At 47.5% G+C, this 20404-nt stretch overlaps 1 protein-coding gene across 1 annotated transcript; it reads left to right on the top strand.

Annotated features, from left to right (window-relative positions):
• The first annotated feature begins 7711 nt into the window (after positions 1–7711).
• On the top strand, positions 7712–20012 carry HYKK (hydroxylysine kinase). The gene is made up of 7 exons (XM_078612605.1): positions 7712–7861; positions 8626–8853; positions 12113–12224; positions 13847–13989; positions 15644–15824; positions 17249–17555; positions 19796–20012. The coding sequence occupies exons 2-7, from the start codon at positions 8656–8658 to the stop codon at positions 19992–19994; spliced, it is 1140 nt and encodes a 379-aa protein (XP_078468731.1). The 5' UTR covers positions 7712–7861; positions 8626–8655; the 3' UTR covers positions 19995–20012.
• The last annotated feature ends 392 nt before the right edge of the window (positions 20013–20404 follow it).

Raw genomic sequence — 20404 nt, 5'->3', positions numbered from 1 at the left:
GCCTACGGTGTGAGTGGACTAGTGGCCACGGGAGGTAATGACAGGGAAGTCAGCCTACGGTGTGAGTGGACTAGTGGACACGGGAGATAACGACAGGGGAGTCAACCTATGGTGCGAGCGGACTGGTGGCCACGGGAGGTAATGACAAGAGAGTCAGCCTGCGGTGTGAGTGGACTAGTGGCCACGGGAGGTAATGACAGGGGAGTCAGCCTGCAGTACGAATGGACTGGTGGCTACGGAAATGATCGAGAATAGGAGTGTTGGCAGGTGACGGAAGAGGACGGTGGAGTCTGCTGGTGGAGCGAGCGGTCTAGAAACAAAGAGAAAGTTCGGGAATGGGGGCGTGGCCTCGGACCGTATATAAAAGGGAGATGCGCGGGAGACTCGGGGCTGTTGCAGTGGGGGTCTCCGTCTGTCCCGAGTGTGGGCACGTGGCTCCTTAATAAAGAAACCATCTCAAGACAAGTGCGTCCAAGTCGTCATTACATTTTCTCCAATCCTAATTTGGAGAAATATATTCTCACGTCGCTGGGAATAACCTTGGCGAGAGCAGAATATTCTCGCGTGGCTCTCTGCTCATTCTATTCGAACATTTCATGCAATCTGAAGTGGAGCTGTTCTGTCGATACAAATTATTTTTTTCAATTATAAAATAATTATAATAAAAATCGAGAAGTGAGCAAACAATTATCAACCCCTCACTTGAGGAGAGCTGGGACGCCTGCATCGGATTACACCCGTTCAAGTGGCCCCCTTTCGTGAGCATACGAAGGCCAGACACAATGGTAATTGACATTCATTTGCGTTTTCAAGAATCTTAACAAATTATCTTGGCGATGCTGCTGTTGCTGCGTTGGCATTGGTGCAAGTAGACAAATAACGAAACACGAACGCAACACATTCGTGGATAACGAACGCTGTGGCCTTAAAAGGAAACGTGAGAGACCCTAAATAATGTACATGACAAAAAAAACTATAATCTATTTTTTATCTAGCTTTTTTTCAGAAGCGACCGGGCCACAAACGATAGCCCAGTTGAAGTGCCTTATATCATGTGGAAATGTATAGCAGCCAAATACTCGAAATGCACGTTTCTAAACGTGGAGGGAAAAAACCGGAGCACCCGGAGAAAAGTCCACGCGACCACGGAAAGAACATAAAACAGGCGTCAGGATTCAACATACCACTTCTTGCATACCGGGCGAGGTAGTTAGCATCTCGGTACCGCGGCACCCGTAGTCTTGAATCATGGGCGGTCAAAACCTGGAGTCAAATGAAATCAAATGATGCAGCAAATCTGGCTGTGACGGTCCCAACTGATGACGGAGACTTGTGTTGCCTCCGAAACGTCGTGATTTTTATTTTATTTTTATTAATTTTAATTTCATTTTTTACCTACGTGACTTTACCGAAAGAACTAAGAGTATCAAACCCAGGTCTCAGCAGTGGCGGCTCAGTTATCCGTAATCTCCGAGTCGCCCAGTCACCTGCTCTGGCTCTCATTAAATGTCACCTGGGTATTTGCAGAATCGGCAGTGGCACATATTAAAAAAAAACAACCTTTGCAAATAAAACGCTGAGAATGTGTGTAAGCTGAGCTCATCTCCCTCTAATAGATGCCCGGCTTTACATAAGCGTCTCTAAACGTGAGTTGTCGACTCATAAATACACAGAGCACACAGCTGTACAACGCCAATTGTGTACGTGCACCGCACGGAGCTCCTGATTGCACATCACGGCTGTTTGTTTTGGGGGGCCCTCCAACCAGAGGTCGCAAACGGGTTTTGATTCCTTACCCGTACCCGTACCCGGCCGCACCAGGGTCGCAAACGGGTACCCGTACCCGGCCGGGTACGGCCGGGTACGGGTAGCCGGGTATCGGATAGGGTACGGGTATCGGGTACCCGGTTGCGACCTCTGCCTCCAACCTCTCTGCCGTTGGGGCCTCGACTTATGCTGCGGTGATTGATCGCGCAGCGGCGTTGTCGCGACCCGCGCTGTTGGTTCGAGGGATTGGCTTCGAGAACGAATCGGCTTGCCACGTGCGTGCGCGCAGTCCGACACGACGAATGTCGGAATCAGAATATTTATTCTGGAGGAATCCGATGAGCTATGAAGCTCTTTTTGCCATACATCTCCTGTAGGGGTGGGGGGTGAGAAGGTAACAACAAGAAGCAATGCACAAACAAATCACTGACCAAAAATATATACAAATGAAACTAAACTAAACAACCAGGTCGGGTGTTGACTGTTGTGTTAGCTGACTCTCTGTGTTGTATTGCATTGTATTTCTAAGTTTACTAGCTTTGTTTTCTCTTTCATTTGTACCTGATGATGATTGCTTGTGTTGATCGAAACGTCGTATGCTATTATTTAATTTATTTTTTCTTTATGCGTGACTTTACCGAAACAACCAAAGAGTAAAATTAAATTCTAGATTTTAAGCTTTCGTGACTGCTGTAAATTTTAGCTGTGACGGTCCCACCTGATGACGGAGACTTGTGTTGCCTCCGAAACTTCGTGATTTATTATTTTATTTCTATTATTATTTCTATTTTTATTATTTATTTTTGTTATTTACTTTTAACTACGTGACTTTACCGAAAAAAACCCAAGAGTAAAATTAAACTATTTTATTTTCGCCGGTAAGGCCCCACTGACCTATTAGCTTCTTTTTCAGAAGCAACCTGGCCACAAATGACAGCTCAATGAAGTGGCTTATCACGTGGAAAATGTATTGCAGCCAAATACTCTCAATGCGTGTTGATTCTAAATGTGGAGGGCAAGATCGGAGGACCCGGAGAAAAATCCTCGCGACCATGGGAAGAACATGCGAATTCTAAATATACAGCAGGCGTCAGGGTTGGGATCGAAGCCACGACCTCCTGTAATCCAGGCGAGGTAGTTAACATCTCGGCACCGTTGTGCGCTTTTGGTGCAAATTTATAGCAGCCAAAGGATCTAAATAATCTAAACGCGTCTTTCTAAATGCATACTGTGTCAACCCAAACGGTTTACCCGAAATTCTTGTAAACGGAAATTGAGTTTTCAGGTCCACATGGCGTACAGCTGTTTCAATACGGGCAACATTTTTTTTATATTTGTTTGCGTTTCTCCCTTGTGATGGGACTTTGTAGGATGAACGTTGAGATTTATAAGAGGGCACGGGGTGACCAATAAAGTCTGCATTGGTCTGCAATAAGGTAGGGCACTGATAAGGGGTTGACAGCTTTGGCGTGGTGAGCGTGGGGGCAGTCGTCTACCCCACCGCCCCCGTAGAGCCCCTGCCGACCAGTGTAGTGGTGAGTGTAGTGGTGAGTGTAGTGGTGAGTGTGCTAGTGGTGAGTTTAGTGGTGAGTGTACTAGTGGTGAGTGTAGTGGTGAGTGTAGTGGTGAGTGTGCTAGTGGTGAGTTTAGTGGTGAGTGTACTAGTGGTGAGTGTACCAGTGGTGAGTGTAGTGGTGAGTGTGCTAGTGGTGAGTGTAGTGGTGAGTGTAGTGGTGAGTGTACTAGTGGTGAGTGTACTAGTGGTGAGTGTAGTGGTGAGTGTAGTGGTGAGTGTACTAGTGGTGAGTGTAGTGGTGAGTGTAGTGGTGAGTGTACTAGTGGTGAGTGTACCAGTGCGGAGTGTAGTGGTGGTGAGTGTACTAATGGTGAGTGTAGTGGTGAGTGTACTAGTGGTGAGTGTAGTGGTGAGTGTACTAGTGGTGAGTGTAGTGGTGGTGAGTGTAGTGGTGAGTGTACTAGTGGTGAGTGTAGTGGTGGTGAGTGTACTAATGGTGAGTGTACTAGTGGTGAGTGTAGGGGTGGTGAGTGTAGTGGTGAGTGTACTAGTGGTGAGTGTACTAGTGGTGAGTGTAGTGGTGAGTGTACTAGTGGTGAGTGTACTAGTGGTAAGTGTACTAGTGGTGAGTGTAGTGGTGGTGAGTGTACTAGTGGTGAGTGTAGTGGTGAGTGTACTAGTGGTGAGTGTAGTGGTGCTGAGTGTACTAGTGGTGAGTGTGCTAGTGGTGAGTGTAGTGGTGGTGAGTGTACTAATGGTGAGTGTACTAGTGGTGAGTGTGCTAGTGGTGAGTGTGCTAGTGGTGAGTGTACTAGTGGTGAGTGTGCTGATGAGTGTGCTAGTGGTGAGTGTGCTAGTGGTGAGTGTAGTGGTGAGTGTGCTGGTGGTGAGTGTGCTAGTGGTGAGTGTACTGGTGGTGAGTGTACTAGTGAGTGTACTAGTGGTGAGTGTAGTGGTGAGTGTGCTAGTGGTGAGTGTAGTGGTGGTGAGTGTGCTAGTGGTGAGTGTGCTGGTGGTGAGTGTGCTAGTGGTGAGTGTACTAGTGGTGAGTGTGCTGATGAGTGTGCTAGTGGTGAGTGTGCTAGTGGTGAGTGTAGTGGTGAGTGTGCTGGTGGTGAGTGTGCTAGTGGTGAGTGTAGTGGTGAGTGTACTAGTGGTGAGTGTACTAGTGGTGAGTGTAGTGGTGAGTGTAGTGGTGAGTGTACTAGTGGTGAGTGTAGTGGTGAGTGTAGTGGTGAGTGTACTAGTGGTGAGTGTACCAGTGCGGAGTGTAGTGGTGGTGAGTGTACTAATGGTGAGTGTAGTGGTGAGTGTACTAGTGGTGAGTGTAGTGGTGAGTGTACTAGTGGTGAGTGTAGTGGTGGTGAGTGTAGTGGTGAGTGTACTAGTAGTGAGTGTAGTGGTGGTGAGTGTACTAATGGTGAGTGTACTAGTGGTGAGTGTAGGGGTGGTGAGTGTAGTGGTGAGTGTACTAGTGGTGAGTGTACTAGTGGTGAGTGTAGTGGTGAGTGTACTAGTGGTGAGTGTACTAGTGGTAAGTGTACTAGTGGTGAGTGTAGTGGTGGTGAGTGTACTAGTGGTGAGTGTAGTGGTGAGTGTACTAGTGGTGAGTGTGCTAGTGGTGAGTGTAGTGGTGGTGAGTGTACTAATGGTGAGTGTACTAGTGGTGAGTGTGCTAGTGGTGAGTGTGCTAGTGGTGAGTGTGCTGATGAGTGTGCTAGTGGTGAGTGTGCTAGTGGTGAGTGTAGTGGTGAGTGTGCTGGTGGTGAGTGTGCTAGTGATGAGTGTACTGGTGGTGAGTGTACTAGTGAGTGTACTAGTGGTGAGTGTAGTGGTGAGTGTACTAGTGGTGAGTGTAGTGGTGCTGAGTGTACTAGTGGTGAGTGTGCTAGTGGTGAGTGTGCTGGTGGTGAGTGTGCTAGTGGTGAGTGTAGTGGTGAGTGTAGTGGTGAGTGTAGTGGTGAGTGTACTAGTGGTGAGTGTGCTAGTGGTGAGTGTGCTAGTGGTGAGTGTGCTAGTGGTGAGTGTGCTAGTGGTGAGTGTACTAGTGGTGAGTGTGCTGATGAGTGTGCTAGTGGTGAGTGTGCTAGTGGTGAGTGTACTGGTGAGTGTGCTGGTGGTGAGTGTGCTAGTGGTGAGTGTACTGGTGGTGAGTGTACTAGTGAGTGTACTAGTGGTGAGTGTGCTAGTGGTGAGTGTGCTAGTGGTGAGTGTGCTAGTGGTGAGTGTGCTCGTGGTGAGTGTGCTAGTGGTGAGTGTGCTAGTGGTGAGTGTGCTGGTGGTGAGTGTACTAGTGGTGAGTGTGCTAGTGGTGAGTGTGCTAGTGGTGAGTGTGCTAGTGGTGAGTGTGCTAGTGGTGAGTGTACTAGTGGTGAGTGTACTAGTGGCGAGTGTGCTGATGAGTGTGCTAGTGGTGAGTGTACTAGTGGTGAGTGTGCTAGTGGTGAGTGTACTAGTGGCGAGTGTGCTAGTGGTGAGTGTAGTGGTGGTGAGTGTACTAGTGGTGAGTGTGCTGATGAGTGTGCTAGTGGTGAGTGTACTAGTGGTGAGTGTGCTAGTGGTGAGTGTACTAGTGGTGAGTGTGCTAGTGGTGAGTGTACTAGTGGTGAGTGTGCTAGTGGTGAGTGTACTAGTGGTGAGTGTGCTAGTGGTGAGTGTACTAGTGGTGAGTGTACTAGTGGCGAGTGTGCTGATGAGTGTGCTAGTGGTGAGTGTACTAGTGATGAGTGTGCTAGTGGTGAGTGTGCTAGTGGTGAGTGTGCTAGTGGTGAGTGTAGTGGTGGTGAGTGTACTAGTGGTGAGTGTAGTGGTGAGTGTGCTAGTGGTGAGTGTGCTAGTGGTGAGTGTAGTGGTGGTGAGTGTACTAGTGGTGAGTGTAGTGGTGAGTGTGCTAGTGGTGAGTGTGCTAGTGGTGAGTGTAGTGGTGGTGAGTGTGCTAGTGGTGAGTGTGCTAGTGGTGAGTGTAGTGGTGGTGAGTGTGCTAGTGGTGAGTGTAGTGGTGAGTGTGCTAGTGGTGAGTGTGCTAGTGGTGAGTGTAGTGGTGGTGAGTGTGCTAGTGGTGAGTGTGCTAGTGGTGAGTGTAGTGGTGGTGAGTGTGCTAGTGGTGAGTGTGCTAGTGGTGAGTGTAGTGGTGGTGAGTGTGCTAGTGGTGAGTGTGCTAGTGGTGAGTGTAGTGGTGGTGAGTGTGCTAGTGGTGAGTGTGCTAGTGGTGAGTGTAGTGGTGGTGAGTGTACTAGTGGTGAGTGTAGTGGTGCGTGTGCTAGTGGTGAGTGTACTAGTGGTGAGTGTGCTAGTGGTGAGTGTCTATTTGTGTTTCTCCCTTGCGATGAGACTTTGAAAGATGAACGTTGTGAGCACTGATGTGAATGTTTTATAAACATCCTTTGGATCAACACCGGACGCAATTCCCAACCGCGAATCATTCATCCGGAATTCAACCCCCACCCACAGTGCCGGATTATCCTCGTAGCAAAAATTAGCTACATATGTAGTAGTAGTAGCTACTACATATGTAGCAGTAGTAGCTACTACATATGTAGCAGTAGTAGCTACTACATATGTAGCAGTAGTAGCTACTACATATGTAGCAGTGGTGGCTACTACATATGTAGCAGGAGTAGCTCATACATATGTAGCAGTAGTAGCTACTACATATGTAGCAGTAGTAGCTTCTACATATGTAGTAGTAGTAGCTACTACCAGAGGTGGGACAAAGTCATTGTTATGCAAGTCCAAGTCGAGTCGCAAGTCATCAAATTCATGACTCGAGTCTGACTCGAGTCCAAGTCACATGACTCGAGTCCACATCTCATAGGTGGGACAAAGTCATTGTTATGCAAGTCCAAGTCGAGTCGCAAGTCATCAAATTCATGACTCGAGTCTGACTCGAGTCCAAGTCACATGACTCGAGTCCACACCTCTGGCTACTACATATGTAGTAGCAGTAGTAGCTACTACATATGTAGTGGCAGTAGTAGCTACTACATATGTAGTAGCAGTAGTAGCTACTACATATGTAGTAGCAGTAGTAGCTACTACATATGTAGTAGCAGTAGTAGCTACTACATATGTAGTAGCAGTAGTAGCTACTACATATGAAGCTACGGGCCCCGCACTTTCAAGGGTTCCGCGCTGAATGCTTTCAAGATTTCAATTCCGGTGCAGTGATTCTGCACTTGCTCTATTACTATAGTACTATACTGCCTTAAACTTTTATGAACGACTGCGTGTTTAAGGTGAGCGATTTGTCGTATTATCTGGGCGTATAGCAAATGAAAAAAATACAATTACTTTACTATGCAAGTAAAAAAAAAATGTGTTTTAATATTAATGTGTTTTTTATATTCATGGCCCCTTTATAACAACATGTGCTATAGGCCTCGCACGAGCTTAGTCCGGCACTGCCCCCACCCACCTAGCAACTCTCCGACCTTTGACCTCCTCCACCCAGGCAAAGGCAGCCAGCGCCTTTCCGGCGGAACCGCTCTCTCTCTCTCGCCGTCTCTCTCTCTCGCGGAACATCATCTCTTGAACAACAAACAGACACACGCACACACAAACAAAAACCCATCTCGACAGGTAAAGGATGAACGATGCTTGTGTTGGGTGCAGCAGAATGCGTTGTAATCGTTGTTGAGTCCACATTGTTCGAGCCCTCCGCTGACGTACCGTACCCCTGGCTGCCCTTATTTGTTAACGTACGGCGAAAAGGGCTGCGTGCAGAACAAGAGTGAGCGAGAGAGTGACCGAGAGAGAGAGTGAGCGAGAGGTGGGGGTTTACATAAAGCAAAGTAAAAAAAAATTACGAAATGATGAACGAAGCAAAGTGCCGACTACACCGAGCAATCTTCTTGTTTCCACTGATCGTAAAAAAACAGAGAGCCAGGGATCGTGGCCCAGGCAAGCCTCGGCTGCAGCCATGAAATAACACGACGCGACTCCACACAATTCAGCTTCATACTCTTAGGTTGTTTCGGTAAAGTCACGTAGGTAAAAAATTCAATTAAAAGTTAATGAACGTAATGATGGAAATAAAATAAAATAATAAATCACGACGTTTCGGAGGCAACACAAGTCTTCGTCATCAGGTGGGACCGTCACAGCCAGATTTTCTGCATCCGAAACGTCGTGATTTTATTACTTTTATTAATTTTAATTTAATTTTTTACCTACGTGACTTTACCGAAAAAACCTAAGAGTATGAATCCTTGCAGTCACGAAAGCTTCAGATCTAGAATGCATGGAAGTTGTGGTCTCGAGCGGTCCGTGCTGAAATCTGTCCCCTGCTGCTGCTGCTGCCCCTTGCCCCCTCCTGCTGCTGCCCCTGTCTTCTCCTGCTGCAGCATCGTGGGCAAGAGGGGCAGGCGAACACCATGAGCTCCACAGCGGAGCTCGCCAAGCCGAGGCTGGACGAGGGGCAGGCGACGGAGCTGATCGCGCGCCTCTACGGCCTCGGCGTGGAGCGCCTGGCGCCCCTGGACAGCTACGACGACCAGAACTTCCGCGCCGCTACGAGCGACGGCGTCGAGTGGGTCCTCAAGGTCACCAACAGCAGGGAGAGCCGCAATCAGGTGGGGCGGAGGTGGTGGGGGGGTCGCTCTCCACCACCACCACCACCACCGCAGCGCAGTTGGCTACGTATGGCGCGAAAGAAGTTCAACATTAATATAAATAGTCGCTCCAAGCCTGGGGCGTGTCATTCAGACGCTGTCTTCTCGACAGACCTGTTCTCCGCCTGAGAACGGCTGCTTGCGTTGTGGCCGAAACGTCGTGAGAATTGTATTTTATTATGTTTTATTTTTATTATTTTATTATTTCCATTCTACGTGACTTTACCGAAAGAACCAAGAAGACAAATCTAGTATACTTAGAAATGTAATGTAATACAACAGAGAGTCGGATAACATAACAGTCAACACCCTACCTGGTTGATTACGTTCTTCCTGAGAATGCTAAATTTGAGAGAGAGAGATCAAACACAGAACCAGAGACATATAGGCAGACACACAAGCAGAGACAGATATCACAGAGATACATAGAGAGAGAGACACGTACATCGGCACACAGAGAAACCACGTCTCTGTGTCGAGGCCTTAAATAGAGAGAGGGGGGCGGGGGCGGAGAGAGAGGGAGGGGTACGCTTGTCAAGCTCAAGTTCATTGATTAGGTATAGCCCTGTGAGCCATTCGGCTCTTGAATCGGGTGCAACCGCAACAAACAAAAACATGAACAAAAAACATCTTAAAGTGAATATGTGACTGAGTGCAAACTGAAAATCCAAGAAAAGACAACAAAATATTGCAGAAAAAAATCACCGTACACCAACGCTGTGTGCAAAAATCCCAGTGGGATGGAAGTCAAACAACAACAACCACAAGACAACTTAGATTAAGGCCATCAGTCTAACTCTGTACTACAACAAACAAACATGGCCAAACCATCTACACTATAGGAACCTCATTTGCCAGTAAAAATATGATAATTGTTTTTTTACCCTTCTATCTGGCAACAAAACTGACACCTTTTTACAAGGAGTCATGTTTGCATAGACCGCAATACCTGCAGTCATAATACAAACAAAAGACATAACTCTGATAACGCCAAAAGGCGTCATCTGGTCCAACCCATGTGAGACTAGGCTCTAAGGAAAGCTGTCTCGGGTGTGGACCAATCAACTTCAAGGACAGTGCATACATTATCAGAGTTATGTCTTTTGTTTGCATTATGACTGCAGGTATTGCGGTCTATGCAAACATGACTCCTTGTAAAAAGGTGTCAGTTTTGTTGCCAGATAGAAGGGTAAAAAAAAACAATTATCATGGCTAAACCAATACACTTTTCGAAATCACCAAAATAAAGCCATGAAACCAATGAAAGCAATTAACGACGCAGGACCACAAGGGGGAGACTCTCTCTCGCTGCTTCGCTCTTACAGCGAAGCGTCGCGCAACGTGGCTGGACGCAACTGAATTGTTTTGGACACGTGGACGTCCCCGCCTGGTGTGCCGGAGGTCGTGGGTTCGATCCCTCTAGCGGCCAGGGGTCGGCAGCCTACGGCTCCGGAGCCGCATGCGGCTCTTTGCGGGCTGCTTCTTGACGATATGTACGTATGTACATAGATGCATTGCGGCTCTTGAAATACTGAATTTTGTACCGAATTGGAAATGAATGGCTCTTCTTGTTATTTTGGTTGCCGACCCCTGCTCTCGCCTGACCCCTGAAGATTTGCATGTTCTAACACACCTTTAGAGTCTTAATTTTGGAGCTTTCGTGACTGCAGGAATTATTTTTTGGTTCTTTCGGTTAAGTCACGTCTAAAGATAAAATAATAATTTAAATAATAGCATATTACGACGTTTCGATTGCAACACAAGCAATTAGCATTGATATGCTAATTTTTTATCTGCCCCCTCCCTCTCTCTATATTTAAGGCCCCGTCACAGAAACGACCTCTCTCTTTGTGCCGATGTGTTCTCTCTCTGTGTGTCCTTGTGATGTCTGTCTGGTTGTATGTCTGTCTATAGTTTTCTAGTTAGATTTTTGTTGCTATTTCTTGTATGCCTGATGACGATTGCTTGTGTTGCAATCGAAACGTCGTAATATGCTATTATTTAATTGATTATTTTATCTTTAGACGTGACTTAACCGAAAGAACCAAAGAATAACACCTTTAGAGTATTTTGGCTGCTACACATTTCCACTGAGTTGAGCTATCATTTGTTGGCAAATATCTTCTGCGGAAAGAGCTGTACAGATTAAGTGAGGCCTTACCTGGTAAAATAACAATGAGTTTAGGGGCCGTCCATAAATGACGTCACGCACCTAGGGGGCGGGGGCGGGTCAGACATTTGTGACGATGTGTGACGAGGGGGGGGGGCTTTCGTGACTGCAGGGATTCATCTTCTTGGTTCTTTCGTAGAAGGAAAATAATAAAAAAAATAAAACATAATAAAATAATTCTCACCTGAAGACGGCTGCTTGCGTTGTGGCCGAAACGTCGTGAGAATTATTTAATGATGTTTTATTTTTATTATTTTATTATTTCCCTTCTACGTGACTTTACCGAAAGAACCAAGAAGATGAATCCCTGCAGTCACGAAAGCTTTAAATCGAAACATTTGAGGGGGGGGGGGGGGTTGAGAAATATGACGTCACATCAAAATGCGCAGCTTTAAATAAATATAGACAACACGTTCTACTCAATTAAATAGACTTTTTAATAAATGTTTTCTCCTACAACATCAGAGTGCAGCGCCACATTAAATACGCACTACAATGACAATAGTTTAAAGCGATTTGAAGCATGTTTTTTTTTTGGGAGGGGGGGCAGAGCTTTGTGACGTCATATTTGAAGGGGGTCTGACTTTTTGTGACGCCGTGTGACGAGGGGGGGGTCAAAAATCGTCCAAAATCGCGTGACGTCATTTATGGCCGGCCCCTTAGCTTCAGTTTAGTTTCATATCAAATAACTTCGTTGGTGGACTCTACATCTCTGGCCGATTTGCTGTGAAGGTTGATTGCCCGAAACGTCGCCTATAACAGGACCCTGTTGTTGTTTAAAGGAGTCTTGAGACTCGGTGAGGCTTTCTTGCGTAAACACGCGTAGCAGTAATCGGAATGATTAGACATCAGCCTACCGTGTGCGTTATTATATTGTTTTGTTTCCGGTCTTGACGAGTCTGTTATCACAGGGTTGGAATGCGTTGTACGTGTCGTACGTATGCTGTTATGTTTATGGAGTATGTTGAACTTCTTTCGCACCGTACGTAGCCAACCGTGCTGACGTTTCACCTTCACCATCCGGCGGCTCGCCACCCTCAATGTCCGCAGGAGGTGCTGGAGGTGCATACGCGGGTGATGATGTTCCTGAGGGACGGGGGCTTCCCCACGCAGACGGTTCGACTCACCGTACACGGAGACCTCATGTCCCTGCAGCGCATCGGTGAGATGCAACGACCCGGCCCACGTGTGGATGCTATCCTCAAGCGCACGCAAACTGTTTTTTATCATCACATAGGTGACCATTGATTATCCCGCTGTTTCCAACATTATCCGGGCCGGTCCTGGGGTCGATCCGGCAAAACCGCTCGAAAGGCTGTTAGCAGGTCCGGCGATCGGCACCACGATTGGTTTCAGTGTTAAATATATACAGTACGTTATACACTACATACAGCTCAAACAATGAAAATGGTGCACGTATATACATCACCCCATGCAGAGTCTTCTCGATTGGAGTCGTAAGTACGGCACAGTAAATACAGTCACTTTTAAAAGTAGGATGCTTCTTTGTCTATTTGCTTGTTTATTCATGCCGATTTCATATCGTAAACAAATTTAAAAGACAAATAAAAACAGAAAACACCTAAAAAAATTACGTCATGCAATAAAATGCAAAAAGAAGTTTTTTTTTAAAATAATGATCAGCGATTATCCGGAGTTTTTGATCATCCGGCGCCCCCCCCCCCCCCCCCCCCCCCCCCGAAGGCGCCAGATAATCGATGACCTCCTACTGTGTGCGTTTCGTCCCGTTTACGTTCTCGGCAATTTTTTTGGCCGTTCAGAAACTCTCGCCGAGTGGCGCGATGCGCCCCGCGCTAGACAACGGGAGCAGACGTCCGCAGATCTACTTGTGCAATCCCTTCCAGTGACATCGAGTCCGCACACGAGGTGGGGAAGGGTGGGGGGGGGCGGTAGCTCATTCCGAACTCACCCTCCACGGAAAAATGTTTCTCACCTAACAATCAAACTGACAGGAATAGAATTTAGCCAACTTAAGTGAATACTCGAATAGAATGCGATGGGTTTTAGTCGTGGGTGACCGGGACGAGACCATCGACTCACTTCGCTTGAGAGCCCCGTTTAATCGCGGGCGGCCGAATCCTGAACTCCAAACAAGGATCTCAGTGGCCCAAGCGCCCTGAGTCATCCGGAAGTGGCACCCATCGGTCAGCAACCACGGAGAAGATCTAAAGCCAGATGGTAGTGGTGGTGATGAGTGAGATTGTAAGGACCGGTCATCTTCGTGGCAAGAAAAATATCTCAATCCAGATAAGAAACTTGGGCCAGACCTCGGAGGGTCAGATCTGAGCTTCCAAACAGCTGTAGGATCCAGAGAAAGGAAGCAACGATGAGATTGCACTAACCGTGGTGACCTCTTGACCTCTCGACCTCGGTGGCGACTGCTTATTGTGAATTCTCAGACTCATCTTCTTGGTTCTTTCGGTAAAGTCACGTAGAAGGGAAATGATAAAATAATAAAAATTTAACATAATAAAATAATTCTCACGACGTTTCGGCCACAACGCAAGCAGCCGTCCTCAGGTGAAGACCAGGTCTGTCGGGGAGACAGCGTCTGAATGAAACACCACCACGCTTGGAGCGTATATTTAAGCTGGGTTGGAAGGGGGGAAGGGCGCCTTGACAAAATAATTTGCATATCAAGAGGAATTTAGCATATTTATGGGAAATGCAGGTATGTGATTAGTACTACTTGTGAAATGCGTAGGAGGTGGTGACCTCTTGACCCATCGACCTCGGTGGCGACGGCTTATTGTGAATTCTCAGACTGCGGCGAAGGTGAGAAGGAGTTCAACGTGCGGCTGCTCACGTACCTGCCCGGCGTGCCGCTGTCTACGGTGCTGGCTGACGGCAGCCTGTACTACCAGGTGGGCAAGCTGGCAGCAAGCATCCACCAAGCCCTGCAGCAGGTACGAGCCCACGAGCACTGAGGGGGTGCGTCACGACGCGTCTCTTGACACGTGACGTGAGAATATTCACCAAAGTAAAAAGGCAAAAAAAAGACTCGCAAGTTACCTGAATGTACGTACGTACGTTGAATTTCTTTCGCATCGTACGTAGCCAACGGCGCTAATCGGAGGTGGGAAACGCGTAGCGATCGTCGCCCCCCATACTGCGACAATCTTAGCAGGAGCCACGTACAATAAGTTATATCCCAGTTGTGTGTTTACTGGTGTCACGTCATCATATGAAGACGTGTTTATTCGTAACTCTCACAGAAAAGAATAGCCCGTGGAAGGCGATATCATATAACTAAATTTTTATTTAAAGCTTTCGTGACTGCAGGGATTCATCTTCTTGGTTCTTTTGGTAAAGTCACGTAGAAGGGAAACAATAAAATAATAAAAATATAAAACAACATTTTTCTTATTTTCTTATTTCCCTTCTACGTGACTTTACCGAAAGAACCAAGAATATCATCGAACTAGTTCTAAAGTCACTTGGATTGCGTCTCATCCACGTGCCCTGAAATAAGAGGCGTTCATCCCGTGGCGTTGAACAGGGGTAGGAAGCCAACAGCACGCAGGAGACAGTAAGAAGAATAGAAGTTACGAATTAAGGCAGTACAAACGAAACGCGCAGAACAGACGGCACGGTGGCAGTACAAATGAGAGAGTATGAGTGGGATAAACACTACACACGTACGAGAGTACAACTGAGGCAGACACAACGTACAACACAGGTAAGACAAATGAGACCCCCGGTATAAACGAGGTGAAACAAACGAGACTCGGAACGGGACAGTGCGTCCAAGGCAGGTAAAAAAAAGCATAGAAACACAGCGAACACGAGACGGTACAAATGAGACGAAGTATAATCTATTGAGTCGTGTATCGTGACAATTCATCGAACCGACGGTTGTTAGCACGGTTAAATTGGTACACACTAACCCATCGATCAATGCAGCTTCAGCCACGAGCGTTGTCGTTGTCGCTGTTGATGTTGTTTCCATTAAACTCTTAGTTTTTTCGGTAAAGTCACGTAGGTAAAAATTAAATTAAAATTAATAAAAATAAAATAATAAAAAATTAACCCGTAAAAACTAAGTTTTTCACTATAAATCCTTTATATGCGTGGCGGCTAGAGTCCTCTCGTCCTTTGGCTTGAGATGGCTGCCACCTATGGGTCAGATGATTGCCTGCCACCATTAAGCAATTGGTAATTAAATATAAAAACAATTTCCTAAAAAGTGTAAAAATTTGGAAAAAAATTTTCACGAAAATTAATTGTCACGCACAACGAGTCTGTGTGCAAAATGTCAGTTCGATTGGATCACGGGAAATGGGTTAAAAAACGACCGAAAGATTTGCACGGTCGTAAGCGCGCAAGCAAGCAAGCAAGTGAACTTAATATAAAGGATTTAAAAAATCACGACGTTTCGGAGGCAACACAAGTCTCCGTCATCAGGTGGGACCGTCACAGCCAGATTAATTTTAATTACATTTTTACCTACGTGACTTTACCGAAAAACCTAAGAGTATGAATCCTTGCAGTCACGAAAGCTTCAAATCTAGAATTGTTTCAATTAATTTTGGCGTCTTCGTCTTTTAAACGTGTGCGCAGTTTGAGCACCCGTTCCTGCGCTTCCTGCAAAGAGACGATTTCATCTGGAACCTGTCCAACACCCACCTGCTCGAGGCCTACCTGTTCGTTCTGGATGGCGACCCCAACCAGGGTCTGGTCAGGGAGGTCATCGCCAAGTTCCGCGAGGAGATCCAGCCCAACCTGCACAAGTTCACCAGATGTACGCTTGCCTCGCAGCTTCACCCGGGACGTAGCCCCATCGCTTAGGGGGCGAGGGGCGGTTCAGGCCACCTTGAAACCCGATTGGTCGTCACGTATGTTGAACTTCTTTCGCACTGTACGTAGCCAACCATGCTCACCGGAGGTGTGGATATCACGGAGCTCCTTCTCAGAGCCCTGAGTGGTGACCCGGTTTGCGTAGTAGTATGGGGCAGCACTTGCCCACTCAGTCTACCGTATGAGAGTAATGTTCGTCGCATGATAGTCCAACTGATATTTTAATTCTCCGAGTTAGGGTTTAGCCAATTTGAGTGTGGAATTCCTCTTTGGTTCTTTCGGTAAAGTCACGTGGAAAGAAATTAAATTAAATAATAGAATACGACGTTTCGATTGTAACACATGCAACCATCATCAGGTACAAATGAATGAGAAAACAAACATAGTAAACTTGGAAATATAATGCAATACAACACAGAGAGTCGGCCAACACAACAGACAACACCCCACCTGGTTGATTACGTTCCTCCAAAGATTGCTAAATTTGAGTTGGCCGACTGTGTTGTATTACATTATATTTTAAAGTTTACTATGTTTGTTTTCTCATTCATTTTTGCCTGATGATGGTTGCTTGTGTTGCAATCGAAACGTTGTGTTGCAATCGAAATGTCGTATTCTATTATTATTTCATTAAATTTCTTTCCACGTGACTTTACCGAAAATACCAAAGAATCATTCCTGCAGTCACGAAAGCTTCGAATCTAGTTTAAGTGTAGAACCCAATTTACTTTGATGTTTTTTGTTTGCGTGCAACCATTGATGGTGAGCAAGTTGAGACCACCAACTCGCCACACTTGAGAAGGCCGTTCAATCGCGGGCGGCTGGTACCCCGATTCGTACCCAGGCTCTCAGCGGTGCCGGCTCCGTGTCTCTGACCTGAAAAGCAAGTGGCCTAAACCATCACGCGAACTTCGGTCATCCTCACAGCAGAGGCTGTTGGCTAGCCATCGGACAAAGACGGTCACCGCATCGCACGCTTTCAGATGCGCTTGTGCGGCCGTCTGGAACGCTCTTCCTTCCGATATGAGGAAGCCACTGGAGCTTTGCACTTTTAAATCTAGATTGAAAACTCATTTCTTGAGAACCGCTGTGTTTAGTTTGTTGTCCTTCCCCCCTACGCCTCCGGTTAGCACAGTTGGCTACGTACAGTGCAAAAGAAGTTCAACAGGCATACACACATACACCGCTGTCTGTAAATGTTTAGACAGATGTGGCGATGTTCCATGTACAACAAACATCAGCGGCAGAGAGGACCAGTTTCAAAAGTCGGTATTTTGACTCTTGCGAGATAAAAAAAAAAGAATCAAGAATTCTGGGGCACGTCTTAAGCCATGGGGCCTAACTCACATAGCGCCTGCCCGCCTCCAGGTATCGTTCACGGAGACCTCAACGACCACAACATCCTGGTGGAAGAAACGGGGCCGACCCCCGCAGTCCAGTCGTCGGAGACGGGCGAGCATGTCGCTGGGGCCCAGTACAAGCTGTCGGGCGTCTTGGACTTCAACGACATGATGCAGGGCTACTGCGTGTACGACATCGCCATGGCCGTCATGTACATGATGATCGAGAGCTCGCGGCCCATGGACGTGGGCGGGCACATAATGGCCGGCTACGAGAGCGTGCGGCCGCTGACGGAGGACGAGAGGGGAGCTGTCTACTGGCTGGTGGCGTCCAGGTTTGGCACGCGTGCACATACATACACAGACACAATGACCCCCCGCGTAGCCTACACAGGCTGTTGGAGCTAGTATGTGTGCATGTATGTATATCATGGGACCTCCTTTGCCAGTACCAAAATACGATAATAGGTTTTTCTCCTTTTTTCTGGCAACAAAACAGGCGTTAAGATGCCTGCACTTTTCCAGTGCTGCAGTATGTATGTATGTTGACCTTAGTAATAGGTTTTTACCCTTTCAACTGGTACAAAAACTGACACCTTGTATAAAGGTGTCACCTTGTTTCAACTGGTACAAAAACTGACACCTTGTATAAAGGTGTCACCTTGTATAAAGGTGTCAGTTTTTGTACCAGTTGAAAGGGTAAAAACCTATTACTATATTTTGCCACTGGTAAAGGAGGTCTCATAGTGTAAATGCTTACCCCGAGCTCTCAATACTCTGATGGTGCGCTGTTTTTGAGTTGTACGCCTTTTGGCGTCATCTGGTCCAACACCAATGGAGACTAGGCTCTAAGAAAAGCTGTCTCGGGTGTTGACCAATCAACTTCAAGGACAGTGCATATCATTATCATCATCAGAGTTGTTTCTTTTTGTTTGCATTTTGACTGCTTGTGTTGTGGTTATTGCAAACATGATGCCTTGTATAAAGGTGTCAGTTTTTGTACCAGTTGAAAGGGTAAAAACCTACTACTATATTTTGCCACTGGTAAAGGAGGTCTCATAGTGTATATGTTGACCTTCTTTCACACCGTACGTAGCTACTCGTGCTAATCGGAAGTGCAGAGTTCTGTTAGCGAGCGCCTATTAAGGCTGGCATGGCGCACGAGGGGGTGGGGTGGCCAGCACCACAAAAGTGCTGACATTTACATGCCGTATGAGGTACTCATTTAATGCTGAATCGACCTAGGTGAGGCCCAGGACTGGTTCAGATATTCGACACTGATGTTGGCCGTGAGTGGGAATCGAACCTGGGTCACCAGGTTCCTAGTGGAGTACGCGAATCATTCCTAACCACCGCGTAAGATACGCGCACGCACACACATGCATACATTTACACACACATACATGAATCAACACTGCCATTTGCCACTCAGTGGCAGTGACGTGACCGTGCAATTATGCCAGGCTAGGTGCACAGCGAGGCCACGTGAAGTGTCTTTAAAGTCTCGCTGGTGGGAGGTCATGAGAAAGACCCAGGTGTTATGTTTTGACCGACCAAGATGATTGGCTGAGACTCAGCCGCTCGACATTGGGAGCGTAACTCAACGGCCTTCTGTTGTTGCTGAAAGGTGGCTACCTGCACTTTCCCAGTGCAGCAGTATTTGGTATTTCACAATCCTTGAAGGTGCTTGTCACACGGTGGCTGAGAATGCGAGCTACATACCACGGCCAATGCTTCCTTGTTGATCATTTGCATCGGACCCCCTCCCCACTCCCCACAAAACTATTGGTGCCTGTAGGTTCTGCCAGTAACTGGTGCTGGCTTGGGATGCTGCTAAAGTGTGTGGGGGGGGGGGGGTGTAATGGTTCGCACATTTGAATTACAGTCCAGTGATCGCTGGGTTTGTTCGATATGCCGGCGTTGCAGTAGAAGCAACGCTGTGAGCTTCTTAAATCCTCCCTACCGCCTCTGTCCAGCCAGCAAGCAGTATTACGGTGTGTGTGAGTGCACCACGGGTTAGTCGATCGTGGTGGGGTAAAGTGTGGCTTCATACTCTTAGTTCTTTCGGTAAAATCACGTAAATAAAAAAAATGAAATAAAAATTAATAAAAAAATGAAAATAAAAAATAAAAAAATCACGACGTTTCGGAGGCAACACAAGCTTCCGTCTTCAGGTGAAACTGTCACAGCAAAAAATCTGTATCAATGCTGTGACAATTTCACCTGAAGACGGAAGCTTGTGTTGTCTCTGAAACGTCGTGATTTTTTTATTAATTTTAATTTCATTTTTTTAAGTACGTGACTTTACCGAAAGAACTAAGAGTATGAATCCTTGCAGTCACGAAAGCTTCAAATCTAGAATTAAAGTGTGGCTGACACCCACCTCTTCCTAAGTCCGTCTGGTCAGCATGCAGGTATGTCGGTCAAAATGTCAAAACACCCTCCCTAGAGGAGGGCTCCTCCAGGGCTCTGTGTAGCGGAGGCCCCTTGCGGCCAGCAGCGACGCCAAGAGAGCACTTGCAGGGCTGCACCTTTACATTCGACCCCCCCCCCCCCCGCCCGCCGCCCACCGCAGGTTCTGCCAGTCGCTGGTGCTCGCTCGCTACACCATCCTGCAGCACCCGGAGAACGACGACTACCTGCTGACGACGGCGCGCACCGGCTGGGAGAGGCTGCGCCGGCTGTGGTCCACGGGGCGGGAGGCCACGCAGCGGCTGTGGTCAGACGTGGCCGCACGCCACGAAAACACCGACTCTCTCGCCCCGACAAATTAACTTCACGCTGCCGGGAGGTGTGGGCGGGGTGGGGGGGCGGGCGGTGGGCGAGGGGCCCCCCAGTCTCTCGTGAAGTGTGGTTGGTCACTGCACATCCTATGGTCGAGAAGCTTGTCGCTCCGATTCTGGACGAAGGCTGCCAACGTTCTGGGAGGCTCAACCGGCGCACGCGGTGAGCCCCGCCGACTCAATCACTAGCCCCGCCCACTCAATCACTAGCCCCGCCCACTCTCTCACTAGCCCCACCCACTCTCTCACTAGCCCCACCCACTCACTAGCCCCGCCCACTCTCTCACTAGCCCCGCCCACTCACTTACTAGCCCCACTCACTCTCTCACTAGCCCCACCCACTCACTAGCCCCACCCACTCTCTCACTAGCTCCACCCACTCACTAGCCCCACCCACTCTC

Source organism: Lampetra planeri, chromosome 39 (genome assembly GCF_965212315.1).
Source record: "Lampetra planeri chromosome 39, kcLamPlan1.2.h2, whole genome shotgun sequence".
Classification (NCBI taxonomy): domain Eukaryota; kingdom Metazoa; phylum Chordata; class Hyperoartia; order Petromyzontiformes; family Petromyzontidae; genus Lampetra; species Lampetra planeri.
Note: the sequence above shows the minus strand (reverse complement) of the source record. Positions and strands in the feature narration are given on the sequence as shown.

What these genes read in the sequence shown, in the direction of transcription:
- HYKK (XM_078612605.1), top strand. Translation starts at nt 8,656, where the DNA reads ATGAGCTCCACAGCGGAGCTCGCCAAGCCGAGGCTGGACGAGGGGCAG. An exon ending in CATGTCCCTGCAGCGCATCG is followed by an intron (nt 12,225 to 13,846) that starts GTGAGATGCAAC and finishes GTGAATTCTCAG; the next exon opens with ACTGCGGCGAAGGTGAGAAG. An exon ending in CCTGCACAAGTTCACCAGAT is followed by an intron (nt 15,825 to 17,248) that starts GTACGCTTGCCT and finishes GCCCGCCTCCAG; the next exon opens with GTATCGTTCACGGAGACCTC.